The sequence below is a fragment of the Gobius niger genome (genome assembly GCF_951799975.1).
Source record: "Gobius niger genome assembly, chromosome: 2".
Taxonomy (NCBI): Eukaryota; Metazoa; Chordata; class Actinopteri; order Gobiiformes; family Gobiidae; genus Gobius; species Gobius niger.
The window spans coordinates 32662459-32690009 of record NC_136853.1 but is presented as its reverse complement, the minus strand read 5'-3'; the positions used below and the strand labels follow the sequence as shown (position 1 = coordinate 32690009).

Sequence of the window (27551 nt, the reverse complement as noted above, 5' to 3'; positions counted from 1 at the left end):
TAGTTCTGCTTTTCATTTGGACACATTGAAGCAACAGTAAGTCCATTGTGAGATCTTCTGTTCATGTTTATCCATTTAATTTGCTTATTCAGATCTTGACTTTGGCAAACATTTTTACCATAACCAACAGAATAAGTAACTAATGCACTACTTTAGCCCAATTTAAGAGGAACACAAGCAGCCTCATTTATGCATTTTGGAAGATTGCCTCTGTAAGGGAATCTGAACGTTGACAGATGCAAACATTAAACATGCATACTATGTAAATCTCTAAACTGGGATGTATTTGGATTTAAAAAGAAGGAAAGCGAGAGAAAAGTAAGAGGGCAGACTTTGGTTGCCAGACGCGCTGCCAGACGTAACAAAGACACGTTTCTAGTTTTACACTTAACTAAATTAAAGTGAAACAGGATGCTGACTTTTGTTTTGACACTGCGAGTCCAGTGTGACTGACAGAGGCAGCACCAGCGTGTGCGCTCGGACCTATCATTACCAGATGTCACAGTGAGTGTGGCTCACAGCCCAGTCACTGCTTATTGCCTCGAACGCCAACCTCTCTGCCTCTTTTCTTCTCTCTTCCTTCTGTTCCCTTTGCTTTCTCCACTGCACTCCCTGATCCTCTCCTTGTCCAACTGTTTTTTGGAGAACACTGGTCCTAAGTGTTGAGGTTTTTTGTTTTTTTTTACCAATTGTTTCTTTTAAGTGGCTCCGGTACGCCCCTGTCTCCCTCCTTCCCTCCTTCCCTGCTCCCTTCTCTCTCTCCCTCTCCTTCTCTTTCTCTCCTCCCCTTGTTGTGACAGAGCACACCTGCTTGATCTTGGCTGCACGCGCTCTGTGTCCAATTACCCCATAGGCCACTTCATAGGCTCATCCTCAAGTCAGCTGGATTTTCGGGAGTTCAAGCTTCATCTGGCCACACTTTGCCTTGCGTCCACTGAGAACAGGTAGGTCGATCCTTTTTAGATCTGATAAAGGACAGCAGTGCATTCATGACGTCGCACTTTGTATACGTAGCATCCAGCAAGTTCTAACTTATAGAAGAAATCCAGCTGTAGTTTTTGCTAATGTCATGATATAACAGTATATGACTAACTTACTTTGAATGGAAGATGTTGCACAATTCTCAACTTTTGCTTTGCCTGCGTGGCTGGGGTTTTTGCAATGCCTTATTATCCTTAAACTCTTGGCATTGTGATGACTTTAATTCTTTCCAGAGCAAAGTGAAAAGCTAGCAGCTAAAGAAAAGGGGGTGTGGTAGCCATGGAGTTGATGCTGTCTCTTCCATTGTGCCAGTAATGCAATTTTCTAACTGTTTATTAACCTAGTACCACCCAATGACACATGGTTTCTCGGTTGCCTGTTTTGTTGCATTTGTGGTCCAATTTGGCCATGGGTGTTGATTGTTTGGACGTTACACTTTCAAGACGTTTTCAACTCCGTTTGGTTATAATTTTGCCATGTTTACGTGAAACTGTGGGGTTGATTGAGGCCAAAAGTTAAACAAATGGAAAAGATTAGCGTTTGTGAGGCTTTATTTCTTTGTGGCTGTTTGGCAAATGAGAAAAACGGCTGACACAACAAAGGCAGTTTATTTATGTTTCCCTTATTACTGTTTGTCATGACTTAGAATGAATAGCTTTTCCAACATGCCTCATACTTTCCATTCCACCATTTTTCACTTAACCCTTATCTGTGAATATGCATGCTCCTGCTTTGTCTCAATGCAAGAGTTTGTCCAATGTGGCATAGTTCTTCAGAACAGCACAACCATAATGGCTACTTATAAGTGAGAAGCTTCGAAGGGGAGATAAAAAAGAAAGAAAAAAAAAAAACAGTACCTGGCACACACATTAATCCTGTAATGATATAGCTTCCTCTATCAAAGGGGTCCAAAGGCTTCCCGACATGCCACCACACAGCTCAGCTAACTCATTACATCCATTTTGCCAGAAGGGGAAAACCTAATAAGGTTCAGCTGCAGAGTGGACCAGTGAAACATGGAAAGATCGTGGCACAACAAAGACATAGTAAGAAGAAAAGACTAGAACTGGAGGCATACAGTGAGGTCTAACAATGATGATGCAAACATTGAAGGACTTTCATATTCTGCAGGATATAACTATGGGGGAAAATCATCCTCACTTTGAACCAGTAAACCCTATACTTATTCTGTGGTGGACCTTCTACTTATTTTATTGACATTGCCCACTATCAATCTGGACTTTCAGGAGAAAAAGACTTTCACATCATGAACTATTCACTGAGAGAACTGAGTAGAAGCAGGCTCTACTGGGTCAAGGCCCAGATTTGCATTGTAAGCCATTGCATTTTTTCCATCTGCGTAACAGATCTCCAGGTTACAATGTGAGTGAATGGAAAGCCCCTGTTCTCAGTAGCACCAGAAACCTGTCAGTCTTTCTGTTCAAAGCTTTAGGACTTGGGCCGGTCCAGCGCAAAACCCGGGATAAGACCTGAAAGAAAGGCCCAGTCCGGAAGGAGGAGGAGATGATAGAGGGAGAACAAAGAAGCTGGGCAGTCGGTGCATTGGTTTTGCTGAGCGGGAGGTTGATAAAAAGACGAGAGCTAAATGTGATACAGCCGAGTAAAGATGTGCATGCAAAATGCCTGGCTTGAAATGCTAAAGTAAGTATATGAAAGATATTATTAAGCCTTTTCACACCAAATCTCAGCAACAAAAGGCCTAGTCTGGGCCTAAACCCATGAAGCATTTAAACATACACATTAACTTTAAAGTGATAGTCTGTAAGATTGCAGAATGGCAGAAAAGTCCTCTCCTGATTTAGCCTGGCCAGCCAGACTACACACTTTTCCAATTCTTTACAAAGGCGTGTAGTCTGAGATCAGGGGTGATTTCTTTGAATTCCCGATCGGCGTGATTGACAAGCTCATTAACCAATCAGAGAAAAGCTGGATATGCAGCGTATTTTATCAACAAGGAAGTTAGTGATTTAACGAAGCATCGGCCAGAAGAGCAGAGACAAATGTGAACGATCTATGTCATTTTGCAAAAAAAACTTAAAGGGACAAGATGGAAGTTGAAACTTTTATACTCGCTACTGCCACCCCAGGTCTTATTTGTAACTGCAGTTTGTATGTTAAGCTCGTGCATGACGGTATTTTGGCCTCCAAGTAACAACTTTTTGAGTGACAGTGTTTTAGGACTAAACTCCGTCTAGTCCCTTGAGGATACAAGGAGTCACTAGCAACTGTTCAGAGAATTCAACACAAATATGTACCGCCTGTTTTAATCAATGTATGTTTGGAACAGGACAAAAATATTTCAATAGATGGAAACAACAAGAAGATGTACGCAGGTACATTGAATTGGCTGTTAGCAAAGTTCCAGACGGTCCTCCTTTAGATACAAAAAGCAGGAGTGTATGGCTGGCCAGGCAACTCCTGATTGGACCTGAAAGTCACTAGTTTGCCCAGTGAGGAGAGAGAAACAGAATTTTGACGATCAAGCCCCCTCCCCCTTGCCTCCTGATTGGTTCTGATTGGCTGGTTCATCGGAAAGCTCGTCTCATTGGTCACAGTGATAGCCCGGGGATTGTGATTAGTTGCTGAAATCAGCAAAAGGAGGGATTTTTTTATATTACTTACTTTAAGTCAAATTACAGTACCGTGAGTTCAATCATACACAATCTATTAAATTTGTAATACATTTCAACTTACAGACTATCACTTTAAGCTAAACACAAACTTTGATTGATGATCAAATTTTTAAAACCTTTGCCATAGACCACAGAAATGCATTGTGTATTACATTGACAAAACACCCCGACTTAGGGTGTTGTGCTAACTTACACAGAGACCCAAGGGTCTAAAACTGCATTCCTGATAAGAATGTCGAGGCCAAACTTCTTATTATGAGAAAAGTTAAGGCAAGAATTGTTTGTTGGCCATGTTCTTACATACTTTTAGATACACGTGTTTCCTCCAAAATCCCCTGCTATTCACAGATCCCCTCATCATACAGCAACACTTGCAAATCAGTTCATGTCAGTGTTTTACATTATTTTGTGATAAATTGCTATTGTTTCTACAGTCGTGTGGAGTTTGCAGTGACGGTCTGATGGGTTGAAAAGGGCACATGTGTTTTGGATGTCTTGTGGCCTTGTAAATTCTTCTCAGAAATTCATTGCAGACAGAAGCCAATATTAAGTTGCCGGTGTATTTTAACATTTGCTTTAGGCTCAGTCATGTTTATTAGCTACGATGAGCCATTAAGGAACAATCAACTGGACTTGTCAGTGGTTTCAGAGGACATTTTGTATCATTTATCAAATGCCAAAGTTCAAGAAAATAACGAAAAAGTCAGAGTATGGAAAGTGCAGTGCTTCCTGTCTGGGAGTCATTAGCAATGCTGAGGCCAGAGCTGGGACAGCACAGGCCCAGGGACACACAGATGAGGTACAGAAAGGGTCACCATCACAGTAACTGTCAATCCTGGCGCAGACTTTTGGGCCAAACTTTGATAATGACTTACAGGTTTCAAAAGGTAGACGGTTTAAACTCACTCTAAAAGTCAGGCTTCGACAGTAGCTGCTCTTTCCTTACCTGACGAGTATAGTATTGTGCTTGAGCTCTATAGCTGTTGACCTAATGCAAAGAAATGACTCTATGACTACAATAGGTTCAAGTCTCGTTTGAGAGGAATAAGGATTGCAGAAGTTGTAGCCATTGTGTATTAGTGGGGGTAGTATTCGGTTCATGAAAATTCATCCAGGACACAATCAAACCATGATTTAATTGAAGATATGTCTTTTTTTTCTTTTAAAAATCTATAATATATGGCTTACCTTACTGTTACTATATTTCCCTATAAAATATATGCATCTATTCAGTCAATCAATCAATCAAACTTTATTTATAAAGCATGTTTATAAAGAGCGCTTTTTTCCCTTTATATATTAAAAAAAAATCCCACTCACACCCTCCCCACATTCTTGTCTGATCCTTACATATATTACATATACCAAACAACAACCACCTATAGAAAGACACACACAAGCCTACAGGCACCCACTCGCTCAGCCCTTCAGCTGCCACTGCTCTCTGAGCACTTAAAAAAACAATGTGCGTGCGTATTTTATTTCCTAACAATGAGATTTACTCAAGCCTTAATCTTTATTCATGGGAATCATCTTTGGGTGGAAAATGTAGACGTGTTGAATCCAGGTACTGTAAAGCTGACTTAATATCTTTATACAGCCCTGGCGCCTATGGCCCAGCAGGTTATTCCGTGCAGACTCATCATCTCTATCTTGGCACTATTTCCAGGATAAAACATTATTCTAATGAATCATATGTTCTCATTAGGTAATAAACATTTCTCTTTTTCAACCTATTTTTTAGCAGTGATTCAAAGACCGGAATATAATCTCCTGATTCCTCTCCTCATTGTGATTCCTGTAAGAAACATTACAGGATGGGATTATGCTGTGACTCACATTCATTCTTGTAATGGCGTTGAGGTTGCTCACAAAGTCTGTGTTGCATTAAAAGGGAGACAAAAAGTTTGTGGACAGAAATGATGCATTCACTGGTGGTCTTGTATATGTGTTTATGTGTTGGCAGTCATGGGTCAGACCAGGGAGATAAGGTTCACTGAAAACTCTGTTATTCCAAGTGCCTGCTGTTTTTAGACCTGGGTGACTGCAGCAACTTTGCAGACAAACTGTTTTAACATGCAACGTGTGCCAAAAATCTCATCGCCTCTGGCAATCAACTTGTATAGAATAAACCATCAAAGCAATCTGCATGTGCTATTTGACCAATCCAAAGAGACAACAGGATCTCCCTGCCAAGTCTGCAGACGGAGTTTTTGTTGGATTAGGTCTGAAGTTGCTCAGAGATAAGGAAGAGTAGCCCTGCCAAATAAGCTTGTTCTGTCAAAACAAGGAGAACATCGTGTCCTCTGGACTTGAATCCATCACTATCTTCCTAAACAAGCCATACTGTTCCAATTTGCATGGGAACTACATGATTTAAGATGTTTAAATCTTCAGTGCAAAATAAAGTGGATTAATCCAGCCACAAACCAGTGTGTTCTTCAGTCTAACAGTCTCAAGCCTAGAAAAGGGCAGTGAGAGGCTGAGCATAAGAAACCCATGCAGGTTAAACTGTATGTAAATTATTTTTTAGTCTGTCATTTAGAACTCTACGAACACATTGTATGAATGTAATCTTGTATTAGTTCAGCATATAACATTTGAGATTTATTTTAAATGCTTGGGCTCCTGGATGTGTTTGGCAGTTAAATGCTAATTTTAATAGTAAAAATCATGCTTTTTTTTTTTCAAGCATCACAGTTACTGAATGATCCAACTGGATAGAGGAATAATCTACAGTACATGGTACCTGTGACTTGCATCACACTCACACAGGATATTGACTGACGTCTCCTTTTCAAACTGTATACCTACAAAAAGGCATTATCTCTGAATAAAGATCCCTTTGAATTGAGTGTGCATACAGTATGTGGGACACTGTAACCGCAGGACTAAACTGACTGTGTTCAAAGCAGTGGCTGCGCTGTGGAAGACTATAATTACTGCTTCTGTAACTCTGCAGAGATCCCGTAACCTGACTTAACCCAAATTTACAGTCTTATTCATTCCTACTTCACTTTACTCTGCTTGAGGATTTTAGTTTACGCAGTTACCTCCAAATGCAAAGAAACCAATGCAAAGAAAAAATAACAATTATAGAATTATCTGCCACTAAAAAACAGGACAGTTGCACATGTGGCCTCATCATTCAACAAAAACAGGCACGTCATCTAATCGATTACACACTTGAAAAACCTTAACATGTATCAAGTGCATTTAAGCTCAGTCAACTATATTCAAGGTAGTGGAAGTTTAGGGTTTAAATCCTGAATAATGACATTCATGTCATGTCCAGTGAAGGCAACTGTTCACAAATCATTTGTAAGCATATGTGGTGAAAGCCGCTCTGCAATTATAGTGGCAACGAGGAGGAAGAACCAGTGTTTGCCAATGTAAATGGGGCAGAGCTTTTTGAAGTGAAGCTATAGCATGGCTTTGAGGGCGAGCATTCAAGGCAAATGGTCACTGAGACTTTTGTTTGAACCATCGGAAGCCTATGAGAAAATGTCTTTTGTACCATGACCTGACTGACTTGTGTAAGCTGGATAAAGAACAACAAAACAGTTTAAGTAGGCTATTTGACCAATCTCTGAAAACATATGCTCTCTTAACCTCTCTTAACATTGGCACCTCTAACCTTTACACTGTCTAGTCTCTTACAGCTGGTTGTCGGGGTCACATTTCAGGCTCGCGCTCATTAAACTTAACAGACACATCTAGCTATTGTGAAGCTTACCTTTGCTCTCGTCTCAGGCTCCAGGTGGAACCATGAGGTCGATCTGTTTGTCCTTGCTGCTGGTCTCGGTCTGCTGGGCCCTGCCGTTCCGTCAGTCTGGCTTCTTGGACTTCATGATGGAGGATGAGCCAGGATCTGGTGACATGCCTCCAGCTCCCCCGGGACCGGGGTTCCCTGTGATGCCAGCAGGTCCCAAGTGCCCTTTTAGATGCCAGTGCCACCTGAGGGTGATCCAGTGCTCCGACCTTGGTAAGACAAGAAGACACTTAAAGCAGTTGCAGCAGTGTCAAAGAAGCACATTGTATTGTTTGCTCTATCTCTAGTTGATTTTAGATATCCAATGGAATATTAATCAATAGCAAATTGAGTAATATACAGTTTTTTTAGTTTCCAAAAATGACCAGTTTAGTCCAGCATTTAGTTTGCATGATCTGAGCACACACTAAAAGGGGTGTTTAGTTGTTACAATGTCAATAGCATATTCTAACTGGGTCTTTAGAGTATCACAGTCACAACAGTTTACTGAAGTGTCGTCACCTCTGTTTGGACCACATCGGCTGTGTTTGACTAAACTCAAGTTAAAGAATATGCCACGATTTGGCTCACTGCAAACACTTTTTCATCGAAAAGTCCCCTGTTAGTCATGTCCGGTGTTTCAAAGCCTATTTCTTGTTAGCGCCAGCACAAGGCAGGAAACTCAGATGGAGAATTTGACTGAAGTGTTGGTTAAACAAAAGGACAGGCCTAAACATTCAGCTTGACTGGACAACACAATGGAAAGTATTCAGGCGTGGTCGTGATGAGTTACATTTTCTTCATGAAGAAAATGTATTTAAAGCAGTACTACTTTACCTTAATAAATCCTTTTCGTAGTCCCTCTGGGGGGTAATACAAGTGTTAATGGTGTCTGGTGTCTCTGTCCAGAAAACCACAATTGCAACTTCACTGCCTAGGGTCGGAGGCGCAATACGCACTAATAGAATCACAAAGAAGAAGCTAACAGGCTAACAGGCAAAGCTAACTGCGCTAGCGCCACTTTAGCAGCCAAGTTTGAGTGAAAATAAATTATCTCCATTGTGAAATTGGATGTCCCTCTCTCCCTTTGTCCTTTCTATCAGCATAGTATTTACTCTCACAGACAATTAAACAGTAAAAAAAACAAAGAAAAAAAAAACATACAAAGACACTTGCAGTGGCGCTTATGGCCTCTAGGGGCATGAGTTACTTAGTACTGCTTTAAATAAACTTCTATCTTTTTTATCTCCCAGTTTATGGTTTGACTTTTACATGAGTAATATTATATTTGAAGCATCAATTTCAAAAATTGCCTTTTCTTTAAGAATGATTTCTGTTGCATTTTTTTGTGTATTAAGTGGAAATATCAGAATGTTCACGGTTTTTCTATGTTTTGTCATTAGACCTCTAGACTTGAATCACTAATTTGACAACTTCTTACCTAACTTGATCAAATGGACAAACTTGTTAACTGGCTTGGACTTGAGAACCAGTTCCACAAGACTTTGGGCTTTGACTAAAGGCAGTTCTTAATACTGTAGAATCGTTAGGAGCCACTGGGCCAAATGGAACACCACTGACAGGTAGCGCACATATTGACAAGACTTCCATTACCTCAGAGCTCAGGCCCCGCGAGACGTAGCTCCAAGGCTGGATTCTTTACATCTGTTGAATCGGGCCCCATCTGTTCCCCATACCTGCTGGCAGACGCACAGACCGACACACTCACTTTTAAGAATAAACATACACGTTCTACTGTCCTCGTTTGTGGACATGCACAAACAGACCTGGCCCAAAAGGTCTGAGCTTTCACATCTCTGAAGCAGAAACGGATTCTTACTTAGATATTCATAAAAATCTGTATCTTCACTGTGTATATGTCAATCAGGTACAATGTGAGATGAGACCTAATGTAATACACAGCAGGTTCAGAAAGTATTCAGGCATCATTTTCATTATATTTTTGCCGTCTGACACTAAAACTAGCTGTATTTTAGTAACCACACTGATTACGACATCCAGGACACACTGATTTTCCTACTAAATTGAATTAAAATAGAAATGCAGAAAGACAGAAGACAAAAGCTGTGTGAAAAATCAGAATAAGGTGGTATTCTCTGGAAATATACCTATATATAGTTTTGCTACAACGCTGCTGTGACATGAGTTTTACTTTTTACACCCACACATTAAATATTGTGTTTCAGTTAAATGATCAGGCACTGCAGCCGTATGAGAGCCTTACATGGTTACTCTGTACACTAGAAGTGCATGATATGGAGCCATGATGATGGCTCTGACCACAAACAGCTGTGGTGGTTTGTGGTTGTTCGCAACAGAGTTGAGAGGGAAAAATGACAGAAAAGCAAACGTAGCTGCAGTGATGTTTGGGTGAGCTGAACACTGCACGTCACCACCTTCAGAAAAAGGTGTGCGGTCAAAATAAGGAAGCACCTTTGTCAAACTATTTATCTTACGCCTCATTCCTCTGAAATGAAAACTGGGTATTGTGAAACTTAGCTACTATTGTGGGATTGGATGGAATTCACACGTCTAGCATGTCCCAGCTGCAAGACTTAATGCATGTTGTAAGGTTTCAGTAAATGTCAGTCGAGAAGTATCAGAGCTGTTAGTGCTGTTGCAAAAACGGCAACTGTTTAGAGTGGGTACAACTACACCAACCTATTTTAACGGAGTGCATTTCTCCAGTTCGCCAATTACCCAAATCGCAAAAATCGCATTTTTGTCACTTTTTCTAATGCTTTTTTATTGCTTTTGTGGGGGTTTTTGTTGAATTTTTGCCACTTTTTGTTGAGTTTTAGTCACTTTTTTGTTACTTTTTTGTTGAATTTTTGCCACTTTTTTACACTTTTTTGTTGAGTTTTTTTGTCAAGTTTTTGTAACTTTTTGTTAGCCTGGCTAACACCAGACTAAAATCACAAGTGATATTTAGTCTGGGGACCACCAATTCATTTTCTCGTAGGAGAGGTGTGGTTTACGATCGTCCATACTCGTTTATTGGGCGATACGAAAAAGAAAAAAAAAAGTCTCATGCGTCTGCACGTAGCCATGGTCAATCGTATCATCGTATGAGATGACGTATGACGTACCCGCTGTAAACTTTTGAGCTAAATTATTTAGAACAAGGTCTAAAGCTTGATCAAAAAATACCATCGTGTCTGCTGCTGTCACGTTGGATCCGTAAATAAACTTTTTTTTTATTATCCGTAAATAATCTACAAGCTTCCATATATCGAATAGCGCGTCATCGTCTTGCCGTCCCTCCTCGCTCTGTGATTGGTTCCCAAATCCACCGGAGATTTCGGCCATGGTCCCCAGGCTGTTGTGCAGTTCGAAATAATTCGAGCGCACACAGCAGCATGGCGTTAGCCAGGTTAACTTTTTGTAGAATTTTTGCCACTTTTTTGTCACTTTATTGTTGAGTCCTGGTGCTTTTTTCAAGAAGCCTTTAGGGTAATGCCAAACTGGAGATTATTCAGTTGGGGGTTAAGAGGTTACTGCACATTTTACATAGAGGCAACAAGTACAACCTGTGACAAGTTGAGACATTTGAGAAACTGCTGTTCAATTAAACAATGGGCTGCTTTTTGCCCTAAACAAACATTTAATCAGTCAAATATTTAAGCCGTTAAATATTTTAGCGGTCAAATATTTAAGCAGTCAAGCGTTTAAGCAGTTAAATATTTGTCAGTCTCATTAAACTATTCATATTTATTCAAAAGTCTGCAAGTCTGAAATGAAAAACAGTTTACATCTACGGAGAGATACTTAAGCAATGAATGTTGTTAATACGCAGCATGAGCGGTCACGAGTACAAAAGGTGTGCATCCATTCATAAATCCTAATTTCATTCATTTGTATTTAGGCCTGAAAGAAGTTCCTGAAGATATCCCAGATGACACTACTCTGCTGGACCTGCAAAACAACAAAATAACAGAGATCAAAGAAAACGACTTCAAGAATCTGAAAGGATTACATGTAAGACGCGTCAATCTGTGCATCGTCTGACTATTATGCAACCAAGTGTCTGTGGTTGCGTAACTTTTCCTCCTGTGGTTATTGGGGCCACATTTGAAGTGAAAAGTGGGAAACCTGTGTGAAACCATTCGCAGCTAATTTCATAATAAGAGCTTTTGACTAAGAGCTGAAATGTTATTTGAGCTGAAAGGTGGAACTACATTTAACTTCCTTTTTTGTCTCCATTACCTCTCTCTGGCACAGATGTATTCACCAGTCCCAGGTGCATGGAAACTATTCAGCTTCGGGCTCTTACTTACTGGTAGTTTCGTTCCTGTAATAAATACCAAAGTCTGATGGTCTGGGCCATTTCCCCACTTGCATTACTGTCCTTTTATGAGAAAAGAAGTGCATACTTCACCTCACATTGCCTTTGTGAATTCATATTAAACAAAAAGGGAGCAAAAAGGGAGCTGCACAATGGCTTTGCGTTCTTTTCATTTATTTTTTCATTGTTTAAGCTCTTATGTCCCGGGTTTGACTACTGGATCACGTGGGCCTTCCTATGAGGAGTTTGAATGTGGGTTTCCTTAAGGTTCTCCGGTTTCCCCCATCAAACCAAAATATGCTCAATAGGTTAATTCAGCTCAGTGATTCTGATTTTGAGACTGGCTCAAGATCTTAAGATGGGGATAACGTTCCCTACAGGGACGTTAAAGTATACCTTAACTTTAATCATATACGTTTTTGTGAATCCCAAGTCATGGGGAAAGAGGTTGCATCAGATAAATAAATCACTGCATGCTTGGCTGCTTGGAACACAAAAAAGTAAAACTTCTTCTTCTGTTTATATTGTAGGCTCTGATTCTGGTAAACAACAAAATCACAGTGATCCACGCTAAGGCTTTGAACCCTCTGACCAAACTGCAGCGTCTGTATCTGTCGAAGAACATGCTAAAAGACGTGCCCGCCAACATGCCCAAGAGTCTGCAAGAGCTTCGCATCCATGAAAACCAGATCACCAAGTTCAAAAAGGCCTCGTTCCAGGGCATGTCCAGCATGATTGTCATGGGTATGAAGGATTTCACATATTATTTCTTGTGACATTTTTTGTAGTTTGTAGCTGTATAACAAAAATCTGACTGAGTAAGAAAGTATTATCCACCCACACCATTTACGGAAAACAGACCAGCTGGAGTTGTGAAATTTGGAACTTCTGTTGCTAAATCCTGTTGACTCATGCTCTGACTCAGTTTTCCCATTAAACACAGTGACCTTTAAGTTTTGTGCTATGCTACTTATCGTCTCTGTTTGTTCATTTCGAGTTCTCTCATCACTAATGTTGTTGTTTTAGAGCTTGGCTCAAACCCCCTCAAGAGTGCCGGAGTTGAGCCCAATGCGTTTGCTGACCTCAAACGGGTGTCTTACATTCGCATTGCTGATACAAACATCACAGATATCCCCAAAGGTACATAAGGATCCTGACTTAGTCCAACGTAATATATCCAATTACTCTCAGACAATTACTCAAGACAGTTTAAGTTGCCCCCTGTATGTTCCAGGTCTGCCCAGCTCTTTGTCTGAACTCCACCTCGACGGAAACAAGATCTCCAAAGTGACAACAGAGAACCTCAAAGGCATGAAGCACTTGGCCAAGTAAGCACAAATTAAAACTTTTGGTTACTCTCACACTTTAAAAATAATTCATTTAATGCTGAACTGGTGGTTTTAACAGCTGTGTATTTTTACAATACTTGTCTTGCACACAAAACACTGGACACTCATGCTAGTGATTTAGTCTAGGTTCTCATACTTTTCTATTTGTCTTTGCCAATTTTCCAGACTGGGCCTTAGCGACAATGAGATCAGCTCGGTGGAAAACGGTACACTGGCCAACGTGCCCCACCTGCGCGAACTGCATCTCGACAACAACGCCCTGACCAGTGTTCCAGCAGGCCTGCCTGACCACAAGTACATTCAGGTACAAAATACCATGATCATATACATACATAATCATTTATTCAAGTCACTCATGTCACAAAGCTTTGGGCTAATTTTCAACACTATATAGTTGACTATCTTTAAGCAAGAACCAGGACCCTGTTATTAAGTTACATGCCTTATTTGGTGAAACCTAACTGATCATTATTTCCAACTCACCACAAGACTAAGCATTGTAATTTTGTAAATCTCTTCACTAGGTGGTCTACCTCCACTCCAACAAGATTGCTACGATTGGAACAGAAGACTTCTGCCCTCCTGGCTTCAACACTAAGAAAGCCATGTACTCTGGCATCAGTCTGTTCAGCAACCCTGTGTCTTACTGGGAGATCCAGCCAGTCACATTCAGATGTGTCTTTGACCGCTCAGCCATCCAACTCGGCAACTACAGGAAGAAGTAGAGTCCTCAGCCTTTACGAGTGTAAATTAGATTCTTAAGACAGTGTGTTTGACCACAGCCCTTCAAAACTGACCCCAATGTTCTCCATTGATGATGATGTCATAAGGCACACTGCAAATAAAACATTATCACTAGCCACTTAAAACGTTTAATTTTGTAGATCTTTTAAGATAAATGTTTGCTCATACAAGCACTATATTTCACATGATCTCTGGTGTTTTCATTTGTGTGTTGTTACACACACATAGACTTAATTACCCACTCCATTCACTGATCAAAGAAAATGTATAATGACCACTTGTACAGATATGACGAGCACCCTAGTCAAATAACGATGTAAAAGGTGACCTGTAGAGCAGGCATCAAAAGTCTTTTAGTACTATTCAAACTGGTGGAATGTAATACCTGTGTAGGATTAACATTGTTGGGTATATTGTTGCACAATCTGAGTTGTGTTTTTTTTTTCACCTGCAGATTTAAGCCATAACTTTTTTTTCTTGTACTTCAGCTGTTTACCTTCACTGTTATGATGAGCAGTATGTTGTTCCATAAATTCATTGATAAACCATATATGTTTATGAAGCCATGCCCAAAGACTTATTTGCATGCTCTTTTTACTTCCACTTGCTCTTGTGTTAAATCTGTTCATGTCAGCTTGTTTTTTCTCTTGTTCTTCTTATTCCAGTGCAGATGGGACCTATGTAGATTGGTATGTTCATAGCACCCCTGTTGGAGTGAATGTTGTATAGACGCTGTATATAAATTCTGTGTATAAAACAAATCTCCCATTTCTTATAGGCACAAGCACTTACCGCAGCTCAAACTAATATATCTTCTACAACAGTGTTCCTCTTTTTCTGGGGCAGGAGCTCCCACTAAGGTGTCCGTAAAAAAATAAAAAATAAAATAAATGTAAAAAAATGGCAGTTTATTGATGTATGTATTAAATAATATATTTAAAATACAGTGAACCAACAGGAACAGGTACGTAGAGTCAAGGGCTACACAAAGAATACATATGGCAAAAGTCTGGAATTTGAGGCTCACAATCACCTGAGAGTCGTCAATCTCGGTGTGACTTTCATCTGACCTCCTGTTTCTCATCATTGCTCTGAGCAGACCTTTAAAAACACGTCTGACAGCTCCTATACATTCAGATTCTTCTGGTTCTGTGCTTAGGGAGCTCAATTTATCATTGCAGACAGAAAGGATCAGGAATTTTAGACTCTTTACAGTAAAAAAGTAAAACACTATAGTGACACTGAGGGTGAATATGTACATTAGGCTATATGATTAAAGAATGCTTTATTTGGACATCTGTTTTATCGAATTTTTTTGTTTTGAATGCCGTGCTGCAAACTGCCAGTGGATGAATTTCCCTTGCCATCACCAGCTTTTGGAATATGACGTAGAGTCAGGCATATATTTGCTGGTCCAGGATGCAGATACATGTGTGAAGCGCTTTGGGTGACTCGTGTCATGTGAAAGACGCTATACAAATATAGGGAGTGTATAGAGTGTTCAGCAGAACACCAAGCTGCAGAAAGAATGTGCATTTGAGTCACATGCTGAACTAGATGAACTAGAGTGAACAAAGTCTGTAACAAGTATATTTCCAGGATGAGGTTTTAGATTCTAGGTCTACAGATTCTTGCGTACGGGATAACTGACCTTTGGCAGAACGAGTAAGTGATCATTATTGTAACAGCAAGTTTCAATAAGTTAGTAAATGTGAGGAATTTGTATGTGGGAGGAACGAGACTCAATCTTCAATAACAGTATAGATGATGGTAAATGTTTAGCCTGGCCACTCCTGCTTTCTGTTTTTTTTTTTTTCAGCAGCAGTACACATCTTTATAAAGAGTAGGAAAGGCATGTAAGTCTGGCCGGCCAGTCCAGTAAATATTTAGAAGAAATGAAAATTTGCCTTACGCCTGGGTTTGTAATGCTTTTGTGCCAGCCACTGCACTGCTGCTTCAAACCAGCGGAGCTCAGTTATCTATCGCCCCCGTGTGGCGATTGTGGGTAGTGTACTGTAGACTCTCCACACGCTCAGCAGATTCCACAACATCTGAGAGCGTGGGGACTGTGCAAAAATCACTCACTCTTATTTGCCACACCCCTCTCTTTCTGATGAAACATGATCAGATTTGCATTGATTGTAACATTGGATTGCATGTGATGAGCTGCTTCACTGTTTCCTTTCCACTTCACTGCTAAATGATATAAGATGAGCTCTCAAATCCATATCAATGCTGCTGCTTACAAAATCTAAAGACTCACGAGAAAACTGTCCAGCTCTTTCCCATGACCAGAAGTACTGCAGCAAACGGTCACAATCCTCAGATATTATGACTGGAAAAACAATGAGGTGCGGTGTGGTATGTTCTTATCTGGAGCACATGGGAACACATGAGACAAGGTAAGGATGTGCTCACCACAGGCACAACAGAAGGTGCTGTCTGAGATTCAATCAGAAGCCTATGTCTGTCTGGGCCAGAGCGTCCCAAAATAGCATCCTTTGTTAATACACTTGGATCCCGTAGGCGGCCGTAAGAGCATTTGCTGTGGTGGTTCGCACAGTATATTGAATGTTGAACATGACACCTTGAGGAAGAAATGGCATATTTGTTCACTTTGGCAAAATATAAGGCAAAAATTCTGCACAATAGCCTGTGTCATTCGGTCGCATCCCATTACAGTCTCGGTCAGTGTATCCCAACCTGGGTACACACTTTAGGGGTGCATTTAACTGGTGGTAGCCTACATTTCAAAGGAGAAAAAATTCACACATCTATTATTTATGGCCAACCTTGCAAAAAGAAAAAAAGAAAGAAAAGTTCAATAGGATCAAATCAACGTTCAGTCCCGAGACCTTCATCAGGCAAATTACTGAGCAGCCTACATATTACAATTTCTTTCTTTCTTTTTTACATATATATAGAGTTAAAGGTCAACCTGAACAGTTATTTTCCAATAATAAACTGATTTTTAACTCCTGTCAATACTATACAGTTAGTAAATCTACAGTGTTAATATATATTACACTGCCACCACTGAGTGTAGTGTGAAGAATAATGACTACAGTGTGGCGCTTTGAGAAACTTTGTAAGACAGCCTTAAACAGCTCTATACATGTAAGTTATGAATATTATTATGACCTCAACAATCAACAATAAACACAATATAAATACATTAAGGCTTTGAACGTGCATAACAAATGTATTAGACCAACACCAACAGTGACTTATTGCTCTGTAAGGAAACTCCTGTGAAAGACTGATCTATGTGTCTGCAATTGTTAACTAAAAAGGACCTGATTTGCAAAATTGCAATACTACTTGAAATTAGCATCTGTAACGTTAAATCGTGTTGCAGCTGATTTCATAAGAAACTGTTGACATTATTAGTGGCACAAATATGAAATAAAAGAGTTTTTTGAGTTTATAAGACACGGAAATTTCAACTGTACCAGATTTTTGTAAATGCTGAGTAAATCAAGTTCTAATATTTAGAAGATTCGTGACTTATTTACAGAAAAAAGAATGGAATATAGTGAAGGCCATTACTGTCTTGATGAATATGTCTAATTATACTTGCATATCATATAATGTTTTTGTGACTATTTAGTTGTGAACTGTTTGTTATTTGCCAAATAAATAACACCATTTTGACATTTACACAAGTTTTTGAAAGATTTGTGTGTTCTGGTTTTGACTGGTGGGCTAATGCATTTGTTAAGCACCTGATCTATAACCACCATTGTTCCAAACACTCATTCACCAAAACTAGACTCATTTGAGTTGAGCATTTTAGCTTTGCTTTGAACACAACACATTTTTAGTTTGTCACTCTCTGGGTTCTGTCACAGAGACAGGAAGCCACAGCTCTCAATAAATAGAAAATTACTGGTTCCTTATAAAATCCAAAATGTCGCTGCTGCCTTTCTCAAGATAATTGTATTTGACTATACCAAAATATCCTTGTATGTACAGCCTTTACTTTATGACAATATTCTCACTATTCCTCTTTGCAATAATCACAACACCCAAAGCTTGCCCGTTCTTGGCAGGGTTATCAAGAGAGGTTTCATTCAAAAACAGATACACATGTAAGTTAATAGCAAAGCTCAAGTAAACTCATGATGCCGAGCCCATGGTGTTAAGCAAACTTCACTTTCACATCCTTCACTTTCCAAAAAGAACTAAACTTACTTCTAGGGACATAACCTCCCATTTTATGTAATGGAAAGAGTTTTTAGACCACACATCATCAGAAAAATATGAAGCACAATGGGGGAAAAATGTATTTTGCCATTCCAGTCTGTCTGGAAAAAAACCTCATTCCCAGCTGAGATTTCCCATCCATCCTCTCACATATACAGCTCCACTCAATGTGATGGTGGATGCTTTTTTTGTGTGTGGCATAATTAAACAAGAGCTTGCATAAATATAAGTAAAGAACATCATTGAGTAGAAAATAATATCCAAGTAAAATCCCATAGTTGCAGACAGATAAAAGCTTAGAGGGCCAGCTGAAGCTTGGGCTTTAGTTTTGTTCACCTCCTCCTCCTCCCCACCCTGGGAGAGCCTGGCCCATTGAAGCATTACGATCTGTTAATTAAGTGATAAGTGATAGGAGTTTATTTATCATTATGAGTAAGCGTTAGTAAGTGCTTTATTTGTCATTGTTCAATTGTACAATGAAATTGTGTTCATGTGTTCGTCCACTGTGGGGCCAACCTGACCGGCATGCTTTTGGATTCATAGATCATGTTGTCCTTTTTGACGTATTTAAGTTAGAAACAAACACTTTTCCTGGTAAGACAGCTATGTGAGGAGAGACCAAACAGATTTAACTGATTTTACTGTGACCAAATATCTCCAGGTGTCAGTCACAGCAGGCTCTGACAGTGTGAAGTACGGCTGTCTGAACATGTGGATGCAACACTATGGTGCATCTGGACGGTAAGTAAAGCCACCATTACGTGATGTCATTTGCTATTGTTAGTCTCTCTTTCATCAGTTAATAGTTGTATGTGTCCCTGCTGTGATCTGGTGTCCAAAATATCATACAGTAATAGACATTATAATATGGTAAAGACTGAAGGGATGAATTTAGTGTTTCAATTTTCACCAAAAAAGGTATTAAAAAAAGGCATTAAGGTCAATTGTTACATAAGAAGTCTGTGGCCGCCGTTTCTCACATTTTCCAAATCCAATCCTCAACATATTTTCCTTTATTGACAGAGATGTGGTCTGAGTTCAATCAGAGCCAGTACATTTCCTTCTTTCTTTTTCCACATATACAATGGATTTTAATTGCTAACATTTTATAAAGTTGTGGAAAAAATCATGGAGAGTTAATTTATTTGTTGTTGACAGAAATGAGGGAATGTTAAATGAATAAAGATGTCATTCAGGACTGCCTTTTTTCCTTGTGTCTCCATCAGCCGTCTCTCTCCACCCCTTTCTCCTCTCCCTTGTTTTTCTCAGGAGATTTTCAGCTTTTGAACTCCAGTTTTCTTTTCTACTGGCCTTCCACACTGTGAACACGAAGAGACAAACTTACAGGTAGGATTACCAATGGACTTAATTGCTTAATAAGACAGTCTTATGAATGACTTGTTTCTTTTCTTCATGCTCCATGCATGGTTTGCAAGCCTGCACAAGGCTGTGATCATGTACATATAAAACGATATGTTTTATTGTATTGTTTTGTTTTTTATCTGCATATAGCTCAGTTCAGTGCTTAATTGTATGTCCCTAACTCTGGGCTTGAATAGCTACAAAAACAGATCTCAAAGCAAACTTACTTTACATTTTCTTGATTGCAGTAAATATGGCTTTGATTTTATGTCACATGTTTTAAGGTATTTAAGGTGCACATTCAGGACACAGTGGTCATGCATGCAGGACAATCGAAGGGGCTTGTTGCTGAGAACCAATGCAGTTTAGGTTACTGGAACACTCAACATTAGATGTCATTAGATGACATTAGGTACTGTTTAGGTACTAGCAAACTTTGTAACGTTTCTCTTCTTTTGCCCAGATTTAGCTACTAAAGCCATGTTGCATCTTCGTGTTCTTCTATTGGCCATATTGGTGAGCATGGCTCTCTGCCAATATTATGACTATGACTACCAGCCTGCTGAACAAGTCGCGCCCCCCAGCCCCGACTGTAACCCGGAGTGTGATTGTCCAATGAACTTCCGCAGTGCCATGTACTGCGACAGCCGCAACCTTAAGTTTATTCCTATAGTGCCAACTGGAATCCAATATTTGTACCTTCAGAACAATGGAATTGAGGAAATCAAGGCTGGAGTATTTGATAACGTCACTGACACTCTACGTTGGCTAGTACTGGACAACAACAACATAACCAATGCTAAAATAGAGAAGGGCACCATTGACAAGCTTGCAGCATTGGAGAAGTTGTTCTTTAGCTATAATAAAATCACAGAGCCCGTCATCCCTCCCTCCAAGTCTCTGGATGAGTTAAAGATGATGCACAACAAGTTAACTAAATTCCCATCCGGACTTTTGACAGACAAGGAGAATTTGACATCTGTCAGCATTCAGCACAATGAGCTAACTACCGAAGGCATCGCAGGGGCATTTAAAGGGCTGAAGAAACTGCTGTCAATTGATGTCAGCCACAACAAGCTGAGGAAACTTCCTGCTGGAGTCCCCAGTTCACTGGAAATCCTCTATGCTGACAACAATGAGATCGACAGTATTGGAGGAGGATACCTCAACAAGCTGCCGTCTCTGCAGTACCTGCGCTTGTCCCACAACAAGCTCCAAGATTCAGGCATTCCCGCCGGAGCCTTCAACGTGACCTCACTGGTGGAGCTGGACCTGTCCTTCAACAAGCTGCAGTCCATCCCTGAGATCAACGAGAGCCTGGAGCAGCTGTACCTCCAGGCCAATGAGATCAACAGTGAGTGGCTTTTTCTATCATGTCACAACCACCAATACTCATCATTAACCTAATGTTTTGTCTTTATCTCATAATCTTTCACAGAATTCGACCTGAGCAATCTTTGCAAGTTTGTTTCCCCCCTCAACTATTCCCGTTTGAAGCATCTGCGCCTGGACGCCAACAACATTACACACAGCCACATGCCTCCAGAGTCCTCCAACTGTCTGCGCCAGGCGTCTGAAATCCAGTTTGAGTAATGGCACCGTAAAGATTCTGGCACAAGAGAGCACCTTTTACTCTGCACAATAGCCAAGGCCAGCCAGGATCCAAGGCACAAGTCCATCTTAAGATAACAAGATATCTTTTAGCTTTTACATCGCGCCATTTTCAGCTAAAGACAAACCAAATAAAGTTTGAGACAGCTAAAGCCCATGAACAATGCATTGTTTTTTTGTATATTAGAAAATGATTATGTTAAACACAAACTTACAGCATTCCATGTTCTAGATATTGCATCATTGGTTTAAAGACGATGGAGTAGCTTTATTGTTTCTTAGTTTGTTGTCATGTACTATTACATGTGTAGCATGTATAAACTGTATGTCCATCCATTGCTGTGCAAAGGAACAGCAAAAAGATTGTATCCTAGTTTAGCCTCGCATTTGTAGAAGGATTTATTGAGACTAAATATTTGTTCTGTTGACTCTACAATAGCTAGTCTATTTGGCATGTTATCTCCAAAGATCTGAATTCTGAGGAATGTTTAAACTTTTGGGAGTACGTTATATGCCAGCTTTAAGTTGTGATTGCTATCTTGTATATACAGCTGCCTGCATGCTTACAAAAATGACTTTGCACATCTGTGCTACACTGTTCTCTGCTTGAATGTTGTATATTGTTGTCAGTGTATAACACAAAGTAGTTGTTAGCAATTTACAGATTTTTTTTTCCAGCTTTATTGTTCTTTCAATAAAACGGCTACAGACAAGAAACAGCATTTTGTGTAATAAAGAAATGAATATCTGCACATACTACCCGAGGATAAAACAGATAGTAACCAGTTCATTAGTTGGACATACCATAAATAAATGAATGAATAACTTATTAATGAATAAGTTAATAAAGCCTTGATAATGATCCTTGTCTGTCTTGTCTTTATAATTAATTGATTTCATAATGAATTCTTGCACATCATGAAATAACATGAGTTCATTTTATCAATGAATTCTTATGAATTAACCAACGTAATTAAGGCAATGAATTAATTAAAAGACACGATTAAAGCATCATAATAATCATGATCAGTGCTCATAGTGCGTATACTTTCTGAATGCAATACTCTCACAATAATCTCAACAGCAACTAGTTCACCATCGATAAAAGACTTAATAACTACTGTAGATCTGCAGCACACAAAGGTCTTTTTCCCACAAATGTCTGCTGTTAAAGTATACTTAACAACAAAACACATTTTACTCCACTACTATCAAAGAAATAATAATAAATCTGGTTCAGGGCATTTAAAAACGTGGGCTGATCTTGGTGTCACCTGAGCATAGCAATGTGCTCCACTTAAAAAGGTCTGGACATGAGTTTATTTTTTATTATATAGTATATATACTTTATTACAAATTATGCCATGACTCCCGACTCACAGTTGCAACTATAACCTCATTATTCCACACTTGGGCTCATGCTCCCAGTAGGTTGGACATAGACAATAACATAAACACTCTTAATGAGTGAATAGAAGAAGGGTCTAATTGACTTGAAATCAGCGTGAGAGCTTCCACATTGAGCGGTTCTGTTAATCACAGCCACCTGGAATAAGAGACTTGATCCAGTTCTGTGACTGAAAGTGAAAGGTATTACAGTGCCATCGAACATTAAATGTCTTAAAATAAGATTGAAACCGGTTGGGAAGTAGACATTAGCAGTGACCTCTCTCATTTCTTTAAAAACTTGTTTCAAACGGCTAAGTATACAGTTCACATGTTTTTGTTCTGTATTTGTACCAGCTCCAAATCCCAGACAATTTCCTCTTCTTCCTCCTGAGTCTCCTTTATGTGAATCCAGATTGGGGCTCTTGCTGCCCATGCCTGAGCAATAAAGCCCTTCATAAAGCCTATAGATCTCTAAAAATGGGTTATGGCTAGGATCTTGTGATAGTGAAATAGTACATGTTCAACATCATGATACTTCAGTGTATTACTTTATGTATTGTTTGAGGGAGACTCAGTTTTAAACATTTCTTGCAATGAAAACCAATCCACTAAACAGATACATTTGTCAGTTCCCGTGTGCGGTTAGGACACCGAATATACTTTAATTATACTGTTGTACATACAGAAACAATTGTGGTTTTTCTTCTCTGGAAATATTCATAATCTACTGAGACGTTTAGCTGTGGGTGCTAACTACAAGGTCAGGTTTTATGTGGTATGTCGTGTGTGTAAAGTGCTATAAAACCTTTACTTTCTCTTTGTATTCTACTGGATGTCCCTTTCACATTGCAGTAATGGCTGTCCTCAAAAACAACCTTGAGGTTTTGCAAAGACTATTATATTGGGATGGAGATTGTGATGATTACAAGTGGCATTAGTTATAATTTGCCTAATGCTACTCACTGACATTTGTAAAACTTGCAAATGGAGTGGTTTGGTTAGTCTCTCACAAACAGTTGTCAGCAGTCTCTACACTGACTAATGATATATACACTGAATATATGTTTTCACTCCTAATTTAGTGCCAGGTGATAGGTCTCGAAAGAATTTTTCCACCACACCTGACAGCCTTCAGGTCTACAGGCCGTAAAATCTGAGGACCCATCCCCCTGAGCCATCTCCCGCTCAAGAACAAATGGTTAACAAGGGTTGGTAAAAACTCCTTTTTTCCCACTGCTGGTGACTTTCTCTTGCAAAGGGGACCATACAAAAAAGCAAACAATAGTGCTGGGCTGGCAGAGGATAAAACACGCGACATCCCAAATCTGTCCTCCCACCCAAAACAATCGAGGCAGCATCCTTTTGGACCAGGACAAGAGAGCCACATCTGGCATTGTCATCGCACACTGCCACAAGAAGAGAAAGTAAAGGAGAACAGACAGTAAAGCTCACCTGTCAGCTGGGCACCACTGAGGCAGTAAGTACAAATATATATTTTATTCTTTAAACCTGTAACTAGATCAGTTCCGAAGTGTGTTTTCTAAAGACATTGTGGAACAGTTCTCAAATGTTTCATAATTGACTATTAGCAAAGAATATAAAACTGAAAAAACATATTTCAGTAAATGTGTCAAAATATGGAACAATACAATGTTTTTCCTTGCTTCATGATAACAAAAAAGAAGGATTCTTGAAGATACTGTATTTTAATTTTGGTTTCAACAACCATGATGTGGATTGCTGCAGCAAAGCAATTGACAGAATTAACAGGATAACAAAAAGTTAGTACAATGTCATTCAAGTGCATTCTGGAAACTGGCAGCAAGTCAGATAGTAGAAAATGTGTTGTAGAAAAGATAATTGATGAAAAGAAAAAAGATAATTGATGAAGATTGTTGAGACCACAAAAGAGATCACATGCACTGATCAGAGCAAACATGGGCAGAGCTGTAATGGGCTTCTCTGGCTAATCGGGATAAGTGGTTTCTCTATCCTCACACAACTTGGCTGGGATTATCTTGCCGCACATAACAGACTTCCGTCATCGTTGGTAATGAGCACAGTCTCTGGGTACCTAATAAAAGCTCCTGATACTTGACTTCTACACCACACTTCACCTCTTGCCAGTTTTCTCAAAACACGGGCTCTATTAAATCACATGAAGGATCATCCAATAAAGGTTTAAGTCACAGCATTCTGCATGCATTTACTTCAAAACACTGTTTGATAATGGGATACCTGCCGCTATGACATTATTTTTTGCCATTTACATACATTTTGTCACATGCATGCAACAGCTGCATGTGAAATTTGAACATTTGCTGTGCTACATTTTGTACTATTGAAACACATTTTCATTTAACAATAAACAACCACGGCAGAGCAGCTCAAAGGTCAGCGGGACCTCAAGGGATTTGCAAGAGAGATTAAGAGTAGCCCATGGCAGGAAGTCTACAACATGTGTATGCTGACGTGCGTGGCTTGGATTGATACAGCTCGTTGTTACGACTGCGGTAATGGATTAATACACTGTACACTGCCAAGGGGCATTAACCCTTGATCTTGTCAAAACCGTATTGGCTGAGCGCAGCTTTACTGTCATCAGTAGTGACGGGACGCCTCAGCATGACTGGGCGTATAAATACATGTGGACACAGGTGTAGAGCCTGTGGGACTACACATGAACATCTCATCCAACTGATTCACCAAGAATAAGGTATGTCAATGATGGCAAGGCAGGGTGTAGAGCTTTATAACCTATGAATGTTAGGTGATAATGTTTCAGAGGGGAGGTCATAGAGCTAACCACCGGGCTTTCCGACAATTTAAACCAGTTTCAAGATGAGGAAAGTGGAAACTTGTCATCTAAATGTATTTATTTATGCCAACAGACAATTTGAATGAAACACTTCATTGTGTAGAGCTCTAATTTTGGGACATGCATTGGATTAACTCATGCTCACTGTGCTGTTAGAGCACTTTTATTTCCTGCTGTTATTCAATGTTTGTTGTCAAGCTGTGACTGCAAGTGTTTATTGGGTGCTGTGTAGAAGATTTGAGATTCAACTGTTGCAGGAAAAAGAAATGTATTTAACTGATACAGGGCTGGGCAAAAAAAAAATCATTCATATTTTCAGAAAATGTACTTTTATATATTTCTTTATATATAATTGGGATATTTAAACATCTTTGTTAAAAGAAACTGCCCACTGCACAGAGACTTTTTTACAATGATGGCCTTTGCTATTTTTGAGTTTATTTATGCACTTGGTAATGGTAAATGGTCTCAACTTAAATAGCGCTTTTACACCTACATTAGGCACTCAAATCACTTAACAGCAAGGATCCACTCACCCATTCATTCTCTCATTCATACACCAGTGTGCACCTTCAGGCGGTGGGAACAAAAAACAATATATACATACCTTAAAATATATTTATTTTGTTTTAAATAGGGGGGGAGGTATCGAAACGTAAATCTTTTTTGCCTATTTTGTGTTTTCACAAAAAAAAATGGTGGTAGTGGATAATAGTATCACTGATACTTAATGAAAGAACTGGTTCTGGACCTTTCTATTTTAATGTAAAATAATCACGCAGGCATTATTTGGTAATTTCAATTCAAAAGAAGCTAGTTCAGCCATTGACCTCCCTGAACACTCACATGTCAGACAGCATGGCCTAATTCCTTTAAGTTCACAGTCAGCTGATTATCTTTGTCCTACTTAAGATCAGGAATTAGTAACTTGATTCTTTGACCTGTTTATTTCTAGGTCACTAACTTTGTATTGCCTTCTCTCGTCTTGTTTGCTTGAATCTCTCAGGTGGAAGAGCAAAATGAAGGTTCGCCTGTGCATCATCCTCAACCTGATCCTGATTGGATCAGTCTTCAGCCAGGACATGTCCTATGAGGAGATACTGGCCCAGCTTCAAGCCTGTCCCAAAGAGTGTCGCTGCCCTCAGGACTTCCCTCGAGCTGTCTACTGTGACAGTAAAGGCCTAACAGCTATTCCCACTATCCCTCCACACACATGGTACCTTTACCTTCAGAATAATAACATTGAAGTACTATCTGCCGAGGCCCTGCGTAATGCCACACAGCTGCGTTGGCTGAACCTCAACAGAAACAAAATCACGAGTACTGGAGTGGAGCAGGGTGTCTTCAGTACAATGGTCCGTCTCGCACATCTGTACATGGATGACAACGTCCTGTCTTCAGTACCTTCTCCATTACCATCCAGTCTGGAACACCTCCGTCTGTCTCGCAATCGTATTTCCAAGATTCCTGCAGGCATCTTCTCTGGCCTGAACAAACTCAACCTCCTGGATCTCCAGAGCAATAAGCTAATGGACGATGCAGTCACAGAGGTCAGCCTGAAGGGTCTGAATAGCCTGGTGCAGATCAACTTGGCCAAGAATCAGCTGACCGCTATGCCAATTGGACTACCACCCACAACAACACAACTCTTTCTCGATGGCAACAACATCGAGAAGATCCCAGAAGGTTATTTCAAAGGCCTGCCAAAAATGTCCTTCATCAGGCTCAACTACAACAAACTCGCCAGCAGTGGAGTTCCAAACGATGTCTTCAATGTCTCAAGCATTTTGGACCTTCAGCTGTCACACAACCAGCTGACCGAGGTGCCCCTGATCCCCTCTGGGCTAGAACACCTGTACTTGGACCACAACAAGATCTCAAGTAAGCCTGAAATATGTCTCGTTTATGTGGATCTGATTTGCATTGATAATATTTAGAAGAAAGTTATGAGCAGTGTACAGTTCACTCATATATATTTGTGTCTGTTTCAGCTGTGAGTGGCTCTGGTGTGTGTCCAGATTCTGCAAATTCCTCAGAGGACCCCAATGAAAGTGGTCCTCATCTGCGCTATCTCAGACTCGACGGCAATGAAATCAAACCTCCCATTCCCAGTGATATCCTCTCATGCTTCCGTCTCCTCACGTCAATCATCATCTAAAAAAGAACATATGTTGCAAAAAAAAAGGATTGTCTTTGAATTCAAACTACAGTCACTAAACTACTTTTGTGCCTTATGTAGGCTGTTATGGGGAGGTGGCTTTCTTATTAAAAAGAGAATATACTGCTAATGCATGCGGAGTTAAAGCAGTACTAAAGACTTTGATACTTGTCATTTTTCTTTCAATTCTGATGTTTTGTTTCTGTAAGGAAAATAGCTTTA

At 39.8% G+C, this 27551-nt stretch overlaps 3 protein-coding genes across 3 annotated transcripts; all 3 read left to right on the top strand.

The window, feature by feature from the left end:
* Positions 1–593: 593 nt before the first annotated feature.
* On the top strand, positions 594–13888 carry dcn (decorin). The gene is made up of 8 exons (XM_079582787.1): positions 594–944; positions 7389–7620; positions 11273–11385; positions 12223–12436; positions 12719–12832; positions 12927–13020; positions 13207–13345; positions 13566–13888. Exons 2-8 carry the CDS (start codon positions 7404–7406, stop codon positions 13764–13766), a joined length of 1092 nt encoding a protein of 363 aa, XP_079438913.1. The 5' UTR covers positions 594–944; positions 7389–7403; the 3' UTR covers positions 13767–13888.
* A 5406-nt stretch (positions 13889–19294) lies between these two features.
* On the top strand, positions 19295–21826 carry lum (lumican). The gene is made up of 3 exons (XM_079551621.1): positions 19295–19338; positions 19817–20707; positions 20792–21826. Exons 2-3 carry the CDS (start codon positions 19834–19836, stop codon positions 20944–20946), a joined length of 1029 nt encoding a protein of 342 aa, XP_079407747.1. The 5' UTR covers positions 19295–19338; positions 19817–19833; the 3' UTR covers positions 20947–21826.
* Positions 21827–23475: 1649 nt separating this feature from the next.
* Positions 23476–27396, top strand: kera (keratocan). The gene is made up of 3 exons (XM_079552034.1): positions 23476–23830; positions 26178–27052; positions 27163–27396. Exons 2-3 carry the CDS (start codon positions 26191–26193, stop codon positions 27327–27329), a joined length of 1029 nt encoding a protein of 342 aa, XP_079408160.1. The 5' UTR covers positions 23476–23830; positions 26178–26190; the 3' UTR covers positions 27330–27396.
* Positions 27397–27551: the final 155 nt, after the last annotated feature.